Genomic DNA, 19,686 nt, shown 5'->3' with positions numbered 1-19,686 from the left:
TTCGGTATGGTGCTCCAAGATTATGACTTCCATAGCCAAAACCTTACTTCAAGTATCGATCTGTTTTCGTGTGACGTCCACAGATACCCACCCTCACTATCTGCAAGTGAAATTCCCATATTTTCATAACTTAACTCTGCAGTCGCTATAACACTGTTACATTAGAAGTTAAAAATGCATTTTGGACTTAAATATGCAATACGTAATCTAGAACATTGGAACTTAGCGATCGTTCTCTGAAAGAATCGATGTTGCAAAAGAATGTGGAATTCAGATGATCAGTTCTTAATCAAATGATGTAATTTTCAATAAACAAGAACATGAAATTCTGCACTTACTAGCAAAACTTGTGAATCAATATAATGCCAGAGTATGCATCTTATTCTTCTTTTGACTACTCACAAACTCGAAACCTCTGCTCCAGGATCCATCTTCCCTAATGTATATACTGCTTCAAACATTAGGAGGTTACGGAGTACTAACTAGTAAGTACTATATTAGCAAAGAATCGTGTACACAATATGCCATGCTGCGATGAGCTATTTCGAATCTTTGCCATGATATAATTTAAGGGAAGCCCCTCCCAATTATTAGCAAGAGACCGAATTCAAGGACCCCAAAAATCATGAAATTCAACTTCTAAATCAAATCGTTCTTTGAGATGCTTAACGATTCATGGAGGAACAAGATAACAAAAGACTATGGAGTAACCCTTTTTCCTGAGTTCTTGGTCCTCATGAGAAAGCAACTCCTGCATTGGATTTCTCCAAATATACTAGATGTAAATACCTTTCGGTCATATCCTTCCGCTGTGGATGGGAAATGTCATATAGTTTATGATAATACAGAAGTTTAATGTAGTTATACTCAAAATTTTAAAATGTCATATACTTTTCTATATGCACGGAAAATGTAAAACATGGTATGTTTAGAAAGCACTCCTTCCGTATGTATATGACTTACAATCGGCATCTCAATTTCAAAATTATAAATGTACACGAAAGCATTCCGCTTAGAATCCTACTAAGAAGACAGTTTTTTTTGGTGGGGGGCAAGCTTAACCTTAATGTACAGATTGAACATTTTACGTTGTGTATGTTATATGTACTTATATCAAATTTAAGAATCTATCCACACAAACCACTGGGGAGTCAAGATACCCTTACGGAACAAGTTCATCAGCGTCACCGGATTGCTTGATCAAAGCCAAAAGTGCAGCATTGCCTGTTCAATGAATTAGAGAAATGGAAACAAGTCATCAATCTCTGCAATCAAGGTGAAACAAGATTCATGCCGAAAGGACAATGCAAGAAAATCATACCTCCATAACATTGTGCAAGGGCTCATCATCCTGTGGAGAGGGTTTCTTAGGCTTCCAACTACGCATGTCAGACTGTATTAAATTAAGATGCTCGTGTATCTCCCGGAACAGCTTCAACTCCTGTTCTCCCGCATGACTAATTTCTTGCCTTATATTATTCCTCTCTCCCTCAAGCCGCTCTATCCTCCTCCACAACTGTTGAAATTTTGCTTGCTGAGATTCAGTAACGCCACCGCTCACCCCTCTCTCCCTCAGATTCGAGTCAACACTACTTATCCCATCTCTTGGTTTAGGTATTTTGTTCTCCTGCTTCTTGATATGCAACATTTTCTTTACCCTATCCGTTTCATCTCTAACATATGCTTCACTCTTCTCATCCATCACCAGATCCGGCTTACCAAGCCTGTTCTCGACTTCCACTGTCAATGTATTAAGTTCTTTCTTCTCTCCTTCACCGGCTTTATGATTCTCATAACTTTGTGGGACTTCGAAAACATCATGGACACTTGAGTAGCATGAAGGGCTATCAATTGCTTCCCTTCCCTGTAGACTAGCAATAATTTCTTCACTGGCTGGCTCATTTTTTGGGCTTATGCTTATCTTCGGAATTGGAGGCAATGAACAAGTCCTGGATGGAGGACCCTTCCAGAGTGCAGATTTGCCATAATCCTTACAATCGGATATCTCCTTCACTCGTGCGTCTAACTTCTTAATCTGCTCCCAGATAGTGTTCATGTTCCCGCCTGCATAATTTGGTGATTTCTTCTCAACATCTATGCTCTGGACATTGACTTCCTGATCCACCTTCTTCTCCAGTTTTTTTGTTGCGGGTTCGGGTTTGGGGATCATTGGTCTGTCTCTTTCTCGTTCTCTTTCTTTATCTCTATCTTTATCTCTTTCTTTATCTCTTTCTCTTTCCACAGTGCTTTTGAGCAATTCCTTGAGCTCAAGTGGAGGTAGAGAATTGATTCTTCTAATAGCCCCGCTAACACCCGTTTCCCCATTGCCAAAATCACCTCGAGAGTTGATTCTTCTAATCGTCCCACTAACACCCACTTCCGCACTTCCGAAATCATTTCTTTGAAACAACAAATTCTCCGGATATACATTTTCACCAGCGCCTAGCTCCGTGCTGCAGCCCATGCTTAAAAGCTTGTACCTATAAGCCTGAAGTTGGAACTCAAGCGAAGCAATTTCCATTTCCTTCTGATAAATGAGATCTTCGAAAATGGCAAGAGCTTCCTCGGCATGGCAGATCTTTTCCTCCGCCAATCTCTTGTATTGATTTGCTTCCATCTTCATGGCGGACTTTTCTCCTTGCAAACGCAGTATCATGGATAGAGCTTCATCAGCTGCAGTAGATGATGCTTCTCTTTCCTGATCCAGATCAGAGTAAAGCTTTTGCAGTAGTTGTTGTTGCGCTCTAAGCGCTTCGGTTAGCGTTGTCATATCAGTTTCAGGCATTCCACAAGGCACACCACCCTCCGCCATCTCGGTTATATGGCAAAAATCGGACTTCAAGAAAAGAACAGAGCTATTCAAAATTATCAGTACTTACTTCATATTCACATGGGCAATAACAAACTTAAACTCCACTTGATATACAAGGGAACCGAGAAGCAAAGAAGGATTACCTGATGCTGCGCAGAAGGCGAAAAATCGATCTTCACAAAACCCAGTTGAGAAAAATTACTGCTGAAAGATTCAACCATGTGGAAATTTCTTCTTTTACAACGTCGAAAAAGAAAAAAGAAAAAAAAAACACAAACGCGAAGAAAAGGAAAATAAATGAATAAATCAAATTACAAGAAACCTGTTTCTGCAGAACAACGAATTAAAACGAAGCCAGAAACGAAGAATTCTCTATGGTTTGACAAAATGACATGAAACCAATCCGCGCCTTTCGTTAAGGAACAAGCGCAGAAACAAATCCACCTTTTAATCTGCAATCAAAGAGAAAACGCGGAACATCAACAAAACGCCGCGAGTGCTTAATTCGAAGCTTCCCAAGTTCAATCAGGTTCTTCATTCGTCCAGATTAGAAGCATGTACGCGTTTAGGATTTAATGCAAGTACAACAAAAGGCCAACGTAAAAAAAACCTACCAAAATTGAATCTTTGTTATTTTGCTTCCTTATAAAGCAGGAGCATCAGCAGCAGAAGCATTCATTTGGACGTGTTCTGGAACAGAAAGCATTGATTAAGGTTAAACAAAACTGTCGTTACCTTTGTTTCCACGAAGGGTGAAACGTACGACAACATCGGCAGACACAAAATCTATCCTTTCCTACCAACCAAATAGATCAAAACAGAAACGATGTCGTCTTACCTTCTCTCCCGGCGATTAGAGCTTCCCACCAATTTCGATCACTGTCTCAAAAGACTAATAATCTAAAATCTTAATCCAAATTGATTTCTTCTTAATCATTACGAAGTGGGGCCGCTTCTCTTCCTTTTCTCCCGCTACCGTTATTAAAGGGTCCTTTAATATTTCAAAAAGTCGTTAGTAACTGGTTCAACGGCTATAAATTATACAAGATGGCAGCAGGGTCCTAGATATTGCCAGACACACCGACCGCCTGACATATTTATATAGCTACTCGAGACGAGAATTGGGAATCCGGATCCTTTTTGTGAGGATTCCAGAATCAATGAATCGTGTCCATTCATCGTATATTGTGCGATCAAAAATCATATTAAATATTTTTATTTAAAATTAAACACAAATAGTACTTGACAAAAAATGACCACACGATATACAATAAACGAACATAATTCACAGATTCCTAGGATCCTCATCAAAAGGATCCCAAGAGAATCCTCTTGGAGAAATTGGGATGTCAAGGTAGTGGTATCCAAGCCAAGCTGGCTTGTCAACTCTATTTTTTACCTTTTACCCTTTTGGCTAATTCCTTATCCTCGTGGATATGGTCAACCATACTAATATACTATTTTGGCAAATCATGATATATGAAGAATCCAATCGGCATGATGATAGTAAACCCAGCCTGGAACACATCCCGGAATTTTAGTACGCATTACATTTAATAAATCTTCAGTCTTATTTTAGAGAAATGACTTACATGCAATTGATCACAATGACATTCGAAATATAATAAAATAACTTTATAGCATGAAATTGTGCAAAAATTTCTGCTGAGTGCATGTAAGTCTCTTTTCCGGCTTGCATTTGGTTTTAAATCATTGAAAGGGAAATTGATGATATAAGAAAAAGCTAGCAGGTGGTCCATTTATTTGCTTGTGATTTTGAATTTGTTGGTTATCCACATGAAACATCATCTCCTTATTAAAGATGGCAGGATGGGATCATAAAGAGAGAAAGGGATGCACGAACGGAAATCATTAAGAACAATAACATCTGAAGGGACACTTGAACTAATGTCAAACACAAATGAAAATAGCTTTTTAGCCGAAATAGTCCATGAGATTGGCATAACTTCTCACTTTGATCCCTGACAATGAAAATCGATATAAGTGGTTGTCCGTTGGAAATTATTTTGGTCATTTCATGAAAAATCTGTCAACATCCTCGTTAAGTGGAAGGGTTTGTTTGACAACAATACCCTTAAAATGTGGTCACTCATCGTTCACATGACATTTAACGAGGACATTGACATATTTTTCAAGAAATGACCAAAGTGATTTTAATTGGTCAAACTCATGGCCCAACTTCTATCAATTGTCATTGTCAGGGATCAAAGTGAGGAGTTATGCCGATCTTAATGACCATTTTTGGATAAAAAGGCAATGAAAATTGATGAATGAAGACGAAGAATATAAGCATGGTTAGCTGGTTAAAATGAATGGTGGACATGGATGATGGATTTGAATACCGGTGCCATGCAAGATGCATCTGGAAAAAGGATAACACACAGATACGATCATTAGCACTGGTATTCTCGGACACTCACAAGAACCAAATACTCCAATGACGAAGCTGATAACATTCGTATATGAAGCGAAGCTGTCTATAAATTACGTTATTCAACAAGCAGAACTGGCGACAAATCGTTTCCATCTGATCTACTACATAATTCTTATGGCTTGAAGGCTCAAAGCCATGTAAACTTGTCAGAAATACATTGTGCTGCTGTTCTATAAACCAGTTGGCAGAATTAGCAATGCCACTCCCACAATAAGTGCTTAGACACTACTTACAAGGAAATTGAGAGCGTGTTGTTACTCCGCTTTTGGCCCCGAGAAACCTAGCTCTGAGATTCATCAATGTCATTTCAATCCACAGGAACCTCGACCTCCATCTTCAATTCAGAGTTGCCAAGAGTCTGTACACAATGAGGAACAAAGTTTGACATCATTTTCTTATTTTCGGCATTCATATTATGCTTTCTACAAATTTTATTGCTTAAACTGAATTTCAATGCACGTAATGTTTGCAAAAGTATTAACTATTCTGATTAGAGAAGAACCAGGAACGAATAGACAATTAATTTACTTAACACTCTTCAGTATGTCCCAGAGTACAGGAGTATCAAGAAGAATACAACATGTTCAAAGAAAAGCAAACCAGAAGGAAAACAAAACATCTCAACTTCTTGAGATATTAAACCTTCAAGCCATTCTATCACAGCTCTAACCTTTATCACATGTATGCCGGACCCAACAAAAGTGTGATTTTCAGCGAAGATAACTTAAGAACTTGGGAAAAATTCTGAGGGCATCCATCTCCATAAGGAAAATGAAGCTATGGTTACATGAAAATCGTAGTATTGTTTCCAAAAGGCAAACAAAATTATACTAACCAGACCAGTTTTATATCTATAATAATGCACCAACTACAACAGAGAACTCATTATGTTGTGGTACCTTCACAAAGTCCGATATGCTTAACAATGAATCCTTTGTATAGCCTGATTCCTCAAGGACATGTGTCAATACTTGCTGTAGAAAAATAAACCGAATAAGCACAACATCAAACACACAAATACTCACAGTTCCAGAACAGATAATTCCATTAATCTTGTATAAAGAAAAGCTAAAGTCGAGTTTTCAATCAAAAGTCCTCTTTTTTAATAAGAAAACCAATACATAGTCATTTGAAAAACTAGGTCTCAAAGAACATACTTTCTTGAAAGTAATACAAAGAGCACATTCCGATTTATGATTTTAAGCATTTTTCCCCTTTTTTTGCCTACAAACCAAGTGTCACGTCCGTTTGAAATGAAAAATCCTAGATTAAAACCCTGATTATATTTTAATTGGTAACTTTAAAACAGATGGTGAATAGCTCTATACCAGTTAACTGAACATAGTTGAGATAAACATATCTGCGATGGGAAAATCTTGTTCGAGACGCTTCACAAAGATAATTTTTTGAACATGAACTAAAGTGGCCCAAGCCTCATTCCAAAGCCCGAAGGAAAGCATTCCAGAGTTTACAAAGAAAGGTTTATAATGTTGCATAATGCACTTTTGAGAAATGTGCTTAGGCACCCGTGCAATTACCGAGAATTCAAAGTTAACATGAATAGTGAAAAGTTAGTAATTTTCCATTCAAATGTTCTAACTTTAGCATGGATTGTGAGAGAACCAACCTCCCTCTGTTGCTCAGATATGAACTGCCCTGTCAAATCCCGCAAAACATCCAACATGTCGCTGAATGCGACTTTCCCATGACCGTCTGAATCATATACCTTAAAAATAACTGCAAAACAGATATACACCCCAAACTGCAACTCAGAAACAAGACAACAAATCAAGCAAGCTCATAGCAGCCAACATACTCCTAATACCGAAATTACTAATGAAGAAATTATTACACTCGATTTTTTGCTGCAAGCTTGCACGAGAACTGAATGCTGATAAGAACAATAGGAACTCCTTAAAGTTCAATCCATCCAATATCTTCAGCAATCTCTGAAATATGAATTTTAATAAATTTATATTAAATAATGTGAAAAGAAAGCTTCAATCTTTGAGAGAGAGAGAGAGAGAGAGAGAGAGAGAGAGAGATTACCTGAGAGAGAGGATTGACGGCGAATTCGGGAACGGACAAGAACTCATCGGCGGAGATAAAACCTCCGCCGCTGCGATCGAGCTGACAGAACCGCTGGTACAGAGAAACTATCTCCTGCTGGGAAACTTGAAACACGAGACGCACAAATCGAATCGAATCGAATCAAAACGAATCAAATCAAACCAAACAGCTCAGAAACATAAAAGAGTTTAGAAACGTTTACATGTGTTGTTACAGTGCTCCTGGACTTCTTCGATGTCGTACTGCGTGAGCATCGAGGATGTGTTGCCCATGTCGGCGGTGGCGAGGACGAGGCGAGATCAGGTGGGGTGAAGTCTACGGGGAAGCTGAGGAAAGAAAGCCCTAACGAGCAGCGGAGATAACAAGGCGCCTGTAAAGCCGCGGCCTTTGCAGGGAGGGACAGGCTACAAAGGTTGTTGGAGTTTACTCTTCGCTCGCACGCAGCGTGTTTGAATAAGATGTTGTTAAATCTGACGACACGGGAGAAACTAAAAAGTTATCAAAGTTAAGGGGAAAATTGATTAAAATAAAGTTTTTAGGGGCCAAATCGCCAATTGGTTACAAGTTCGGCGGCAAATCGCGGAATATTTTTTGTGCGGTGGTCAAGAATGGAAAGGGATCGACGATTCTAGGAATTCCGTAACGATGATCATTCATTATACATCATCGTGTAATAAAAAATTATTTTTAATTTTAAAATTAAATATAAATAGTACCAAACCAAAATTCCAAATGTTGGACAAACGGTGAATCCTTTTCGGTCAAGAAATACTTTGTTTTCTCCAGCGCGTGAGCTAGCACCTGCCGCTATCACTCCCTCATAACGCAGCCGCTCTCAACCCGAGAATCGCCCTGACCGGCGGATAGGTCTGAGCCAGCATCCGGACACACAAAACAGTCGCCAGACGTCGTAGCAGAACCTGATTCGCGCGCAGGGACGGCGGAAGAAAGAGGCTCAGGTTAATTTCTGCGGGCAGATTTTGGCCGGCAAATCAACTCACCGCTCCCAGGTTGCTTATATCTGAACTGCAAACAATTCATAGATTAACTCTCATGTTCATAGTAAATGCAGATGCCCAGATTAATTTTTCGATAAATAAAAAAGAAAACTTTGGTGCCTCTTGGGTAAAATTAAATGCTGCCCAGTTTCGAATTTTGTGGAAAACAAGTAGGATTCAATTGCAATTGAAGAATTATGAAATAAAGTAGCTACCTTTGTTGTTGAATTGTTCAATTTTGTGATTGATGCATATGGATTTTCTAGCATGTACACCGGAGCATAGTAGAATTTTCCCGATGCATAACATCGACATGTCATATATTTAACTGGATTTTTTGGGCAGATTGGTAACGAGAGAAATACTGATTACTGCGTGTATTCGGTTCGGAGTTGAAGAATGGTGTGTACATACATGATCCACTCTGTCTCTTTTTATCATTACATTGTAATTGTTGGCATATATGGATGAGAACATTAAGTTAACGAAGGAATGAATGAATCCTGCAAACATTATCGCTATATTGTAAGGAGATCGTGGTTAAAGGAAACTCAGGGGTTCGTTTTGATCATCTAGTTGAAATTCGTTTGGTTGTCATCATATCAATATAGGTTGGAACAATGACAATTTGCAAAACAAACCTGTGACCATGACTCCTCCAAGTGGAGGAAGCAAAAGTAGGCGACTTATGGAACATGATATAGTGTGTCCTCCTTTAAGTAGTTTCTTGTGTAAAGCCATGTTGTTGGGTGCTCGTTGCACATATGAACTTCTTGAAACTGCCTTCAGTGCATGTTGAAACTTCCGTTTCATAAATGACCAAATTGAGAACATAATCTGAGGTTTTAGATCACAAATCGGATTATGACAACCACAATTGTAAGTGTGCATATCTGAAACCTTGAAGCCTTTGAGATACAGGTTCGATGCTAAGTTGCATTTTGGTCATATTTGTGCACGGAGATTCAACCTATCAATTGTGATTTCTTTGATCATGCATCTAGAACTTGAAAAAAAGGGATTGTTGAAATTGTGTGTGGCCTGTATATGGTGTTCATTTTAGCCGTTACATAGGTTTGGTATTAAGAAATTTGTATGGAATACAAGACTAAGAAATGCGCTGTTTGTTTGTTTATGTGTTTCACTTTCAGGCCATGTATATTCGTGTTAAGCGTAGTAAGACAACTTACTTTATCCAGTGTGAACCAACTGAAACAAGTTTAGATATTAAGCAGAAATTGCATGATCTTATTGATCGACCGGTAAATGACCAGCGCTTGATCTTATTCAGTACTGGGGAAGTATTGGAGGATTCAAAGGCGTTGGCAGATCAGAAGGTATGAAACAAAAATTATTGCAGTTCTCTCTCTCTTACTTGAACATAGAGATTACTACGACTAATTTCATCAGATAGATACTGATCCGTTGAGCTCCACTTATGTTGATATCTTCAATTATGTTTTCATGTCTGTTCAGGTTGAAAATGACGCTGTTGTTGCACTGGCTTTCAGAAAAGGCGAGTCTCTGATCCTGTTGTTTTTTTGGTTCTCACCTTACGTTTAAGCTTATGTTTGGCATGTATATTTTGTTCCCGGGGTTGTTAGTGGTTGATATGGATTTATCTTACGCTTTGGGCCAGCCTGATAAAAAAAATTCTTCGATTAGCAGATGACAATGAGTTTGAAGAGGTCAACATTGTTCGGCCGGATGACTTCTATCCGTCTCGTGATGCAGATGCAGGCAGTTGGTGAAGCCGGAAGTAATGCTCCAGAAAAACTAACTAGCTGCAATCCAGCCTGCAACATTTCGAGTGTAGGTCTAGCTATCGACATCAATGGAGGCCGAAGTCCATCTGCTTCGATCGTTTCCTGCTCGTGCTCGGGTCTTTAGGACAATAATATTTAGGGGTACTTTGATCTAGGTCCAAAAATTCGATTTCTTATTGGATTTAGTCCGGTGTTCTATTTTTCTACTTTAATTAAACGTCTTGATTTATCTATCTCTTTTCACATTTTTAATTTGAATATTTAAATGTAAAAATTGCGACTCAGTATTACGGTCTGGTGATATTCCTCTTCACTAGGTCTTAGTTCGAATCTCGTAGATGGCTAATTTGATACCAAATTAGGTTGCTCATTGTGTGACTTAGCCGAACTCTTCCTCTTCTAATGTAAAAATATCAATGTACTCAAAAAAATATATGAAAATTTAACCCTTTTTACGAAAAATAATTAAAAGAAAATTTTTATGGCTTTCATATGTGACACCTACACTATAGGTTGCTTAAATAGATTCAGCCTTTGATAGAGGTAGAATATACGAAAATAAATAAAATTAATCTGCCAGCCATCCATGAAAATAGGTCAAAAAAATTTAATCTGCCTACATTTATAAATCCTTATATTTAATTCAAAATTAAGTAAAAGATTATTCTATAAATAAGAGATCATGTTGATCAACGATGTTTTTGGGCTTGGCCTTTTCCCCATTGGGCCCTGAGACAAAGATTTGCGACCCAAACGGCATGTCGCATCACTGGAGATTTGCCTCCTTATCCCAAACCAGAAGCTCGCTCGCTGGTCAGGAAGTGCGAAACACTCCGGCCTCCACAGCTGAGTCGAAAAGCCATGTTCCTCCTTCCCTCCACCTCCAAGCTTTACTCTTTCCACCCTCCAAACTCTATCCCTACGCGCGTACTCCCTTATCCTCGTCCCCAAACACTCCGAATCCTCGGCGCCAAGAGGGCCGGCAAGCGGAGGTACCCGTCGGAGAAGAAGGAGCTGAAACTGAAGCATAAGGAAATCGCAGGGGACGTCAAGAACAAGTACGAGGGCATCTGGAGGCTGTCCAAGCTCGGCGTCTCCGTCGACAAGGACCCGGGAAAGGACTTTCTCGGCGTCTCCGATGGCTTGCTCGAACAGATTGCCAAAGTGCTCGAATTTCCGGTAATTCTATCCGGCGGCACTTTATGTCAAGCATTTTTGTTCACGTTTTCACATTTTTTTTATGTTCGTCTCTTGTTTTTCGTTTCAGGTTCCTTCGATGCTGCCGACGGAGGCGTTCACGGTGGTTCGGAAATCTTTTGATGCAAGGAAGGTATGTTATGTTGTTTTGAATTTTGGTTTATTGTTGAAAGTTAGAGTCTTGGAAAAATGGCGATTCGCATCGTGTATGTTCTATCTGTGAAATTGTTTCAAATGGTTATGGAAGAGTTGGGATGATTTCGATTTTGTTGCCCAGCAAGTAATCTGATTTTTTTTGTTTATGTTCCCCCTTATTAATTCTTGTGCAGAGGCTGAAAGAACCGAAATTCGTATACATTGTGGAAATGGATGTCGACAAACTTCTGAGTCTCGAGCCTCGTGCTTGGGACTTCATTTCTGAGTTGGAGCCGAAAGTTGGGCTAGTAGAACACATGCCTGAAGCTAGAAAATCTGGAGATTTGATCAATATAATACAGGACTTTAAGAAAGTCCATCAAGGTTTTGTTTCAAGAGGAAGTGGCAATAACAGGAGCAATGGGTCTGAAGGATCACACGCGCATCCCACAGCTACAAAACCGAAAATTGCGGTGGTGGGTAGTGGACCATCAGGGCTGTTTGCCGCCCTTGTTCTTGCGGAATTTGGTGCAGATGTTACGTTACTAGAAAGAGGTCAGCCCGTTGAACAGAGGGGCCGCGACATTGGTGCTCTGGTTGTCCGCCGGATGTTACAAACAGAAAGCAATTTTTGCTTTGGGGAGGTTATACTTATAACTTGATTCACATTGTTTTCCTGCTCGGTAACTGCATGTGCCATTATTTTGTACACACACACACACCTCCCTCTGTATATATACGTCTGTGTTTTACCATTGAGCCATTTATCGAGGACTTATTCATGGCAGGGTGGTGCAGGTACCTGGAGTGATGGAAAGCTGGTGACAAGGATTGGAAGAAACAGTGGCAGTGTTTTGGCGGTCAGAACCATTCTCTATTCTTTTGTTTGTCTTCTCTTTGTGTAATTTGGACAATGAAATACTGAGCTGTCAAGGCATAAATGATAGACTACGTAGCATTTCTCTTTTCTTTTCTTCTAGGTGATTAGTATCATTTAAGCTATTACCTGACCTTATGTGAGTTGATTCGGATTTATTTACTCTTCAGGTTATGGAAACGTTAGTTCACTTTGGGGCTCCCGTAGGAATCTTGGTTGACGGAAAGCCTCATCTGGGAACAGATAGATTGGTTCCATTACTTCGCAATTTTCGGCAACATCTGCAACAGCTGGGTGTGAGTCACACATCTATTTTCTAGCTAAATCAAATGCATATTATTACATTTATGTTGCTTACCACTTTCATTTCCTATGTTCTTAGTAATTCTTTTTTTTGGCATGTTCAGGTTACCATAAAGTTTGGGACTAGGGTAGACGATCTCCTTGTAGATAATGCACAAGTTGTAGGTGTCAAAGTTTCTGATTCAGCTGACAGACAGTCTAATAGTCAGAAATGGGAATATGATGCTGTTGTTCTAGCTGTTGGGCATTCGGCACGCGATTTTTATCAAACACTTCTATCTCATAACATAGACTTGATCCCGAAAGATTTTGCTGTGAGTTACTTTCCTCCTCTTTCATATGGATCAATGGAACTTTGTTGTCCAGCTCTGTACGTATTTATGGAGGCATAAATCCTCCGCATCAACAGGCCACTGTAGCCTTCTGACCCACATCATTTCCAATACTTTACCTTCCAGATTTCTGGCACTATTACTGTATGTAAAGATCACAGGAGATAAGCATGTGCACAGAAATAGTTTATATCATTAAATATTGTGTAGTTGGAGGAGTTACGTTCCTTGTTGCCAGAAGAATGATATACATCTTTCCATATTTGTTTTCAAAATTATGTATGTCGTCTTTTTGGGTGAATAAAATGGCATGAATTACTGTGAAGCCACATTCCTTGGTATTAGTTGTAGTGCTAGAATCAGTTCTTTGGTAGCTTGATAAAAACTTAACTTGGCTAACAGGTTGGCTTGCGTATTGAGCATCCTCAAGAAGTAGTAAACAGCTTACAGGTTAGTTACTTCTTAGCTCCATTTAAAAAAAATTGGACGTGTTGTTATTAGATTAAGTAAATTTTTTTATCACTCTCTATACCTATTTATTTTATTTTATTTTCCTTATTACAAAAATGTAGTATTCTGGATTGGCAACTGAGGTTCGCAGAGGACGTGGTAAAGTGCCAGTGGCAGATTACAAGGTTGCCAAATATGTTAGTGGAAAGGATGGGGAAGAACCTTCAGGGGCAACAAGTCGTAGTTGCTATTCCTTTTGTATGTGTCCTGGTGGTCAGGTACGTATTCTGTTTTCAAATTTCTTGATTTTTATTTCACCTGACTGAAAGTTTTAGCTTCTTAGTGCACCAAGGGGGCAAAGTTTCGTATGTTTATTATCAACCAATAATTGGCTTCTTCCTAGGTGGGGAATTATATAAACTTCAGAACCATGTTTGAATTTTAAATACCTAGTGAAGAATGATTGTCTATATTAGACTTGGAATCGCTAAAATGGTATTTTTCAGGTTGTTCTCACTAGTACAAATCCATCTGAAATCTGTATCAATGGCATGTCATTTTCTAAACGTGCGTCAAAGTGGGCAAATGCTGCACTTGTTGTAACAGTCTCAGCGAAAGATTTTGATGTATTGAATCTCCGTGGACCTCTTGCTGGGGTTGAGTTTCAGGTAACTTTTTCTTTTGATTATATCTAGTGTTCCTTTTTCTGCAGTATCATATATCTTTATTTACCTACCAACTGAATACAACTTTAAGATCGGCAATAGGATTCTTTGAGCTAAAATACTAAAGCATTGTCGGACCAAAAAAAATCCAAAAATCAGCTTATGATGTTATAATATTTTAGAGGGAATTTGAGCAAAGAGCAGCTAGAATGGGCGGGGGAAATTTTGTGGTGCCAGTGCAGACAGTTACGGATTTTATGGACAATAAGTTGTCAGGTAGAATTGTTATGCCATTTCTGGATTAGTTTTGCGATCATATGTTCAGCAAGCTAAGGTTTTGATTGTTTCTTGCCTAGTGACTTCTGTGCCACCATCAAGTTATCGATTAGGAGTGAAGGCAGCAAATCTCCATGAGATTTTCCCCATTCATATAACAGAGACGCTGCAGCACTCACTCTCTGTGTTTGACAAAGAGGTGTTACTTTTCTTCTCTTGTTGTAACTTACCTTTATATTTATGATTAATTACAAACAATTACTGATCACAATTACTTATCTTGGACTTTGGAGCTTTCAGTTACCAGGTTTTATATCCAAGGAGGCCCTTCTTCATGGAGTGGAGGTAATCCCAGTATTTAATATTTGTTTTAACTTTTAGTTCCTTTTTATATTAACTGGATATTGATCGTGTTACATAACAAATAATCTGGTTGTATCTCAATTCGGTATAGGTTGATCATATATCCGTACAACCACCAAAGTTCTTTATGTTATTGATGTCAGTATCTTATCAATTGTTGTAAAATTGCTTCCAGACTAGGACTAGCTCACCCATCCAGATTCCCCGCAACAATGATACTTATGAGAGCACATCGTTGAAAGGTCTCTACCCTGTTGGTGAAGGAGCAGGTTATGCTGGAGGGATTGTGAGTGCAGCTGTGGATGGCATGTACGCTGGTTTTGCAGTGGCAAAGAATTTTGGTTTGTGTAATGAAGGCATCGAGTCAATTTTGGGCAAGGCTCGGAGTGCTGGATTTTTGGAGTACTAGAAGCATAGTTGGTGTTTCTTAAAGTTGGTTCGGAGTGCCCAACAACACAAGCTCAATCATCTACATTGGAGAGCTGAGGTTAGATAATAACCAATTGGTTTCACATCCACCAACTCAAACTTCCATGAAATAATTAGTACGTTATTGACGATCAGTTTTAAGATTTGCTCCTGTTCTTATGCTTATGCAGCTCGATAAGATTTCCTGTTCCGTCGATGATTCAAACTCCTCAGTAGAGTACTCCAATTGATGGGTTTGGATGAAGATTGTTGGAAGAACGCAGTTTTGACATTTGCATCCCATCAGAGACTGGTTTATATATGATTTAATTTGGATATATTGCTAACATGACATTAACATAGCTCGATCTCTAGCCACGAGGCACATTTCAATCAAGCAACATGAACTCGGGAAGATTCCTGTAAGATTTTGTAGATCTGAGTATATCAGATTACTTGATCAGAAAGCTAACTATTTGTTGTTTATCATGCTATACATTGTACACCCCCAGCAAAGTTTTAGTGTGGACTGTGGAGTTTGTTTTCTTGTTTTTTTAACTTTCAGTATGAACTGACCTTTAAGAGCATCTCCAATGGAAGATGCAAAATGCCTTGAAATGGGGCATTTTACATATTTTGTTGGGCGGACAGCTCTCCAATGGGAGAGATGTAAAACACACATCTTGGCCGGGAGATATAAATAAAAATGTAAATTTACATATTCTTTTACATCTTTTACATCTTTTAAGGATGGATCCCGCTAGGTAAAAGAGAGAAAAAATGGAATCTCAAATTTGCTTCTCTCCTATTGGGTAGAACTAAAATATACATCTCCCGAAAATATAAAATAAAATGTAGATTTGGCTCTTATGTGTCATATTTGCATCTTTCCGTTTACCTACTGTAATGTTTCTAGAAGGATTCCTAGCGGAACCTTACGAGAGTTCGTTCTACTAAATGCAGAGGCTCGAGATCATGTATTAAACTTGTAATGTGAGAAAGGCATTAGCATGAACGAAGTAGCTTTTATTTGTATATTTCTGTTATTTCCTTTTTACGTACGATTCATGCCCTATCAAATTGGTATCATAAGCCTCTCCACCCTACGAGCAAAAAGGAGTCAGGTGCCGCTGAGGCCAACCGTTTCTGACGAACCACCGATCGCCTCCATCAGCGCCTGCAATGTACATTGGACAAGCTCAACCAATCGCCACCAATCATCTTAATTACTTACATATATAAGCATGCGGGCGGGGAGTCTCTTTATTCTATATAAACAGCATTATATATACACGCACGCACGCACGCACGCACACATATATGTACATAAAATACATACCTAGCTTCGCATAATCTACGTACTCATCAAAGTATAGTACGTACGTGCTAATATATATATACAGCTACAGCTCCTTAAGCTGCTCGTTTGCATGGTGACGTACGGTTATGGTGGTGGCTGGTGCGGCCGTGGCTGCGGCAGAGTCAAAAGGCTTGCGGCCAAACATGGACTCCATCTTCGGAGGTGGGGGCGTTGACTCAAGCTTGCCGCAATGGGAGGTCAAAGACCATTTACAACGACGCTGGGAGTTAGGGACTACAGTTGACCGTCGAAATTAAGGGTTGCGGATTAAAAGATTATTTGCGATCCCTAATTAATGGTTTGTTTACAAATGTTTTTAAAATGACTAAAAACGCTTTTAGTAAAAATATTTTTGAAACTAATCCTTAATCAAAATGCAAGTGAATCCTAAAGTGCTTTTGAAACCCATAAATATTTTATCTAAAAACGATTTTAATCATTTTAAAAATACTTTTAAATGAGTTCTAAACTAAATAAAACTAAACGGATAGAACAAGTCAATCTAAACCCTAAAATGAAACAAGCTAGCTAGTCAGAATTTGACCCCATTATATATATATATATCAGCAGATGAGCACACATTCTGTGTGTGAACATCCGCCTCCACGTTCTCCTCAAGCGCAATCGCTTAAGTTCATTCAAACTATCCAAAAAACATCATGATTTCACTTACGTGTATAAAAAAATGATGGTGGGACAATTTCTCTTAATAAGTGCATATTTTTTATCTTATGTAAATATTTCAATATAAAATTACTATTTTGCCCTTCTTATGTAAATATTGTGTATCAAAAGTGAGGGCAAAATAGGAAAAAAGGAAAAAGTTCGAAAGATACAAAATAGAATAGATATATATATATATATATATATATATATATATACAAAAGAGGAAATTATGGCATGAACATGCTGGAGAGAAAACATATGAATATATTAATTAATACGAGCCGAAAATACAAATACCATGTACTCAGACTCGAGAGCATTTCGATGAATATCATATCAAATTATAATATGAACACTACAAAAACATAAATTTTAATTATTTATATTCACAAAATAATAAACCTTTGTTTCTCATATTAATTAATTATTGAACTAACCAATAAAATAAATGCTACTACCCACATGGGAGCACACATAAGTGACAATTAAGTTTATCTAGTTTATCTACTTAGAAGATTTTTCTTTTTCCAATAAGTGGCCTTGACGGTATGAATCTTAAAACACAATTGTGTACGGTTTTATGTAAAATTTTATGTTAGTTTCAAGTATTACATATATTTTTTTTTAGAATCTCTTTTTAAACTCTCTACCATTTTTGCGTTGAGCATCTATCACATTATCTTATCTTTCAACTGGAGTATCTAGTTAGAAGAAAGTGGCGAGGACATAAAAAAAGATGTGTTGGAATTGCACTCCTAGCCAGGACATGGAAAAAGTAGCATGCCATTGGCATATGCATCATGGGTTTGATGATTCTCCGTGATTTTATACTTTGCTATTATAAATTTATAATTCCATCACATGAGCACCCATCATTGGATCTTTTGTCTGCTTTAATTCATGAATAAAATTTGTGTAGGACATTTAGTACTACGGTTTAGTGATATTCTTTTTCATTTGTAAATAAGAGGTCTTAGGTTCGATATCGCTAAAGACGAATTTGAACCACATTATTACTAGCCAATTATGGAAGGGTAATCTAACTTAGGTGGATAGAACGAGTACGTTGCTTTAACCAACTTGATTTTTGTAAGATCTCACATGAATTAATATCAATCATTGATAACTAGTTGTGTAAGCATACAGATTAACAATAATGATCACTAAATTGAAAAAATAAATCAATCTCATCAATGAAAACAAAAGGATAATTAATTTTTGCTTCTGAATTCATAACAAACAATAATGAGATTGCATATTCTCCGCAGCTGCATGATAAGAAATTATTGTCTTGTATGCATCCTCTAAGCATTGTTTCTCACCAACTGTTCCAATTTGGAGGTGAAAAAAAAAAAGAATAATATTAATTAAAGTCAGAAAACCCAAAGCAATATGAACCAAGACAGACAACAAGGGAAGAAAATTGTAGGCCCTGAAAGATATGGGACAAAGGTTTAGGGTTTTCAAACTTTTTAGCAGACATGTTATTTCATATCATATTATCTGTCCACATCTTCACACGTCGCAGCTATTAGAAGAAAACTCTTCAAAGAAAAAGCAAAAGATTGCATCAAACCTCATAATTTTCCAAGTTTTTTTTTTTTTTTTTTTAAAGAATCGAGATCTTATATGGATCTCTGTGTTCGAAACTTAAAGACTTGGCGGCCGGAGATCCATGCCATTGAAGAGTGAGAGAGAGATTCAGACTTATGGTTTATGTGAAGTAGATCAGTGAAATGGACTAATGAGATTGTAAAATTAAAAATAAGTAGATCAGATGTTCGGGTCCGTCTACTCCAGACACAAAAATCCAAAAAGAATCTTAATTCTCTTTTTCGGATTATTGCACCTAATTGCAGATTAAATGATTAGTCTTTTTCAAGATCTGGTGATTACATTCAGGGTAATCTGGCTCCCACTGCTTTGGAGAGAGACTTAACCTTATACCCACGCCACCTCGGCATTTTGCTCTAAAGACAAATGGCACCGCGTTATTTAGTCTAGAATGTCACTGTGGTGTACCCGGTTATGGGTAAGTCCCTCTTTAAGGCTTGAAATGATTAATGTGTGACCAACTTTCACTTTTCCTGGGTTCTTCCGAGCTGTAAATGGACCTTCCAGCTTTCGGCTAAAAGCAGCTTATGCTGCCAATGCCATATATATAATACACTAGCAAGCTGTTTAAGTGGTTAGTTAGTGTTTAGCTTATGGTTAAAACAATATCATAAGGACAGTTTATATTATTAATGATCTTGCTGCTGTCATGGCCCTTGTAGACTGGTAGTTGCCTAACAAAGACGGAACAATATTGGTGGCAAACATGAGGAATTAGGGAAGAATTAGCAATAAAGAAAGGATTAATTAACAATAAAGTAAAAAATATGGAAAGAGGAAGAGCAAGGAGAAGTCGCTTTGGGATGATTACCATGCAAGTTTGTTATTGTTTTTATACAAGTGATATCGGGGAAGGATGATTCAAACTCAAAACTTCAGGTGCAGATATAAATGCTTGTAATGAATTGAGCCATAAACTTTAACATTAATTAATTATGC

The 19,686-nt window shown here is 38.0% G+C and overlaps 4 protein-coding genes across 7 annotated transcripts; 2 read left to right on the top strand and 2 right to left on the bottom strand.

Annotated features, from left to right (window-relative positions):
• Positions 1 to 925: 925 nt before the first annotated feature.
• LOC137746623 (uncharacterized) lies at positions 926 to 3,356 on the bottom strand. Of its 2 annotated transcripts, none has more exons than XM_088690137.1 (4): positions 3,135 to 3,356; positions 2,956 to 3,013; positions 1,322 to 2,855; positions 926 to 1,224 (listed from the first exon to the last, which is right to left on the bottom strand). In XM_088690137.1, the coding sequence occupies exons 3-4, from the start codon at positions 2,810 to 2,812 to the stop codon at positions 1,201 to 1,203; spliced, it is 1,515 nt and encodes a 504-aa protein (XP_088546263.1). In that variant the 5' UTR covers positions 2,813 to 2,855; positions 2,956 to 3,013; positions 3,135 to 3,356; the 3' UTR covers positions 926 to 1,200. The 2 variants fall into 2 exon arrangements, with proteins under 2 accessions (XP_088546263.1, XP_068342732.2); XM_068486631.2 differs by having other exon boundaries at positions 1,322 to 2,836; positions 3,135 to 3,264.
• Positions 3,357 to 5,296: 1,940 nt separating this feature from the next.
• Positions 5,297 to 7,777, bottom strand: LOC137748530 (uncharacterized). The gene is made up of 6 exons (XM_068488697.2): positions 7,540 to 7,777; positions 7,317 to 7,441; positions 7,120 to 7,216; positions 6,895 to 7,004; positions 6,167 to 6,241; positions 5,297 to 5,625 (listed from the first exon to the last, which is right to left on the bottom strand). Exons 1-6 carry the CDS (start codon positions 7,607 to 7,609, stop codon positions 5,575 to 5,577), a joined length of 528 nt encoding a protein of 175 aa, XP_068344798.2. The 5' UTR covers positions 7,610 to 7,777; the 3' UTR covers positions 5,297 to 5,574.
• Positions 7,778 to 8,075: 298 nt separating this feature from the next.
• LOC137748421 (uncharacterized) lies at positions 8,076 to 10,414 on the top strand. 3 transcript variants are annotated; one of them, XM_068488568.2, is made up of 5 exons: positions 8,076 to 8,347; positions 8,681 to 8,737; positions 9,487 to 9,672; positions 9,812 to 9,851; positions 10,004 to 10,414. In XM_068488568.2, the coding sequence occupies exons 2-5, from the start codon at positions 8,735 to 8,737 to the stop codon at positions 10,084 to 10,086; spliced, it is 312 nt and encodes a 103-aa protein (XP_068344669.2). In that variant the 5' UTR covers positions 8,076 to 8,347; positions 8,681 to 8,734; the 3' UTR covers positions 10,087 to 10,414. The 3 variants fall into 3 exon arrangements, with proteins under 3 accessions (XP_068344669.2, XP_088546261.1, XP_068344670.2); XM_088690135.1 differs by having other exon boundaries at positions 8,602 to 8,737; XM_068488569.2 differs by lacking the exon at positions 8,681 to 8,737.
• Positions 10,415 to 10,902: 488 nt separating this feature from the next.
• Positions 10,903 to 15,651, top strand: PDE327 (FAD/NAD(P)-binding oxidoreductase family protein). The gene is made up of 14 exons (XM_068488298.2): positions 10,903 to 11,280; positions 11,369 to 11,431; positions 11,628 to 12,077; positions 12,222 to 12,293; positions 12,481 to 12,606; positions 12,718 to 12,927; positions 13,348 to 13,395; positions 13,518 to 13,673; positions 13,902 to 14,063; positions 14,243 to 14,336; positions 14,417 to 14,535; positions 14,637 to 14,681; positions 14,875 to 15,186; positions 15,299 to 15,651. The coding sequence occupies exons 1-13, from the start codon at positions 10,963 to 10,965 to the stop codon at positions 15,106 to 15,108; spliced, it is 2,097 nt and encodes a 698-aa protein (XP_068344399.2). The 5' UTR covers positions 10,903 to 10,962; the 3' UTR covers positions 15,109 to 15,186; positions 15,299 to 15,651.
• Positions 15,652 to 19,686: the final 4,035 nt, after the last annotated feature.

The sequence above is a fragment of the Pyrus communis genome, chromosome 2, assembly GCF_041283825.1.
Source record: "Pyrus communis isolate YQ-2024b chromosome 2, ASM4128382v1, whole genome shotgun sequence".
NCBI lineage: Eukaryota > Viridiplantae > Streptophyta > Magnoliopsida > Rosales > Rosaceae > Pyrus > Pyrus communis.
This window is presented reverse-complemented; position numbering and strand designations above follow the sequence as displayed.

Excerpts from the sequence above, each read along its gene's own strand:
- LOC137748530 (XM_068488697.2), bottom strand. The coding sequence starts at position 7,609 with ATGGGCAACACATCCTCGATGCTCACGCAGTACGACATCGAAGAAGTC. Across the intron at positions 7,217-7,316 it reads CCGTCAATCCTCTCTCTCAG|AGATTGCTGAAGATATTGGA; the intron begins GTAATCTCTCTC and ends TTCATATTTCAG. Across the intron at positions 5,626-6,166 it reads GCATATCGGACTTTGTGAAG|ACTCTTGGCAACTCTGAATT; the intron begins GTACCACAACAT and ends CATTGTGTACAG.
- LOC137746623 (XM_088690137.1), bottom strand. The coding sequence starts at position 2,812 with ATGGCGGAGGGTGGTGTGCCTTGTGGAATGCCTGAAACTGATATGACA. Across the intron at positions 1,225-1,321 it reads CCTTGCACAATGTTATGGAG|GCAATGCTGCACTTTTGGCT; the intron begins GTATGATTTTCT and ends TTCATTGAACAG.
- LOC137748421 (XM_068488568.2), top strand. Across the intron at positions 9,673-9,811 it reads AGGCGTTGGCAGATCAGAAG|GTTGAAAATGACGCTGTTGT; the intron begins GTATGAAACAAA and ends ATGTCTGTTCAG. Across the intron at positions 9,852-10,003 it reads TGCACTGGCTTTCAGAAAAG|ATGACAATGAGTTTGAAGAG; the intron begins GCGAGTCTCTGA and ends TTCGATTAGCAG.
- PDE327 (XM_068488298.2), top strand. The coding sequence starts at position 10,963 with ATGTTCCTCCTTCCCTCCACCTCCAAGCTTTACTCTTTCCACCCTCCA. Across the intron at positions 12,294-12,480 it reads ACAGTGGCAGTGTTTTGGCG|GTTATGGAAACGTTAGTTCA; the intron begins GTCAGAACCATT and ends TTTACTCTTCAG. Across the intron at positions 14,064-14,242 it reads TTGCTGGGGTTGAGTTTCAG|AGGGAATTTGAGCAAAGAGC; the intron begins GTAACTTTTTCT and ends ATAATATTTTAG.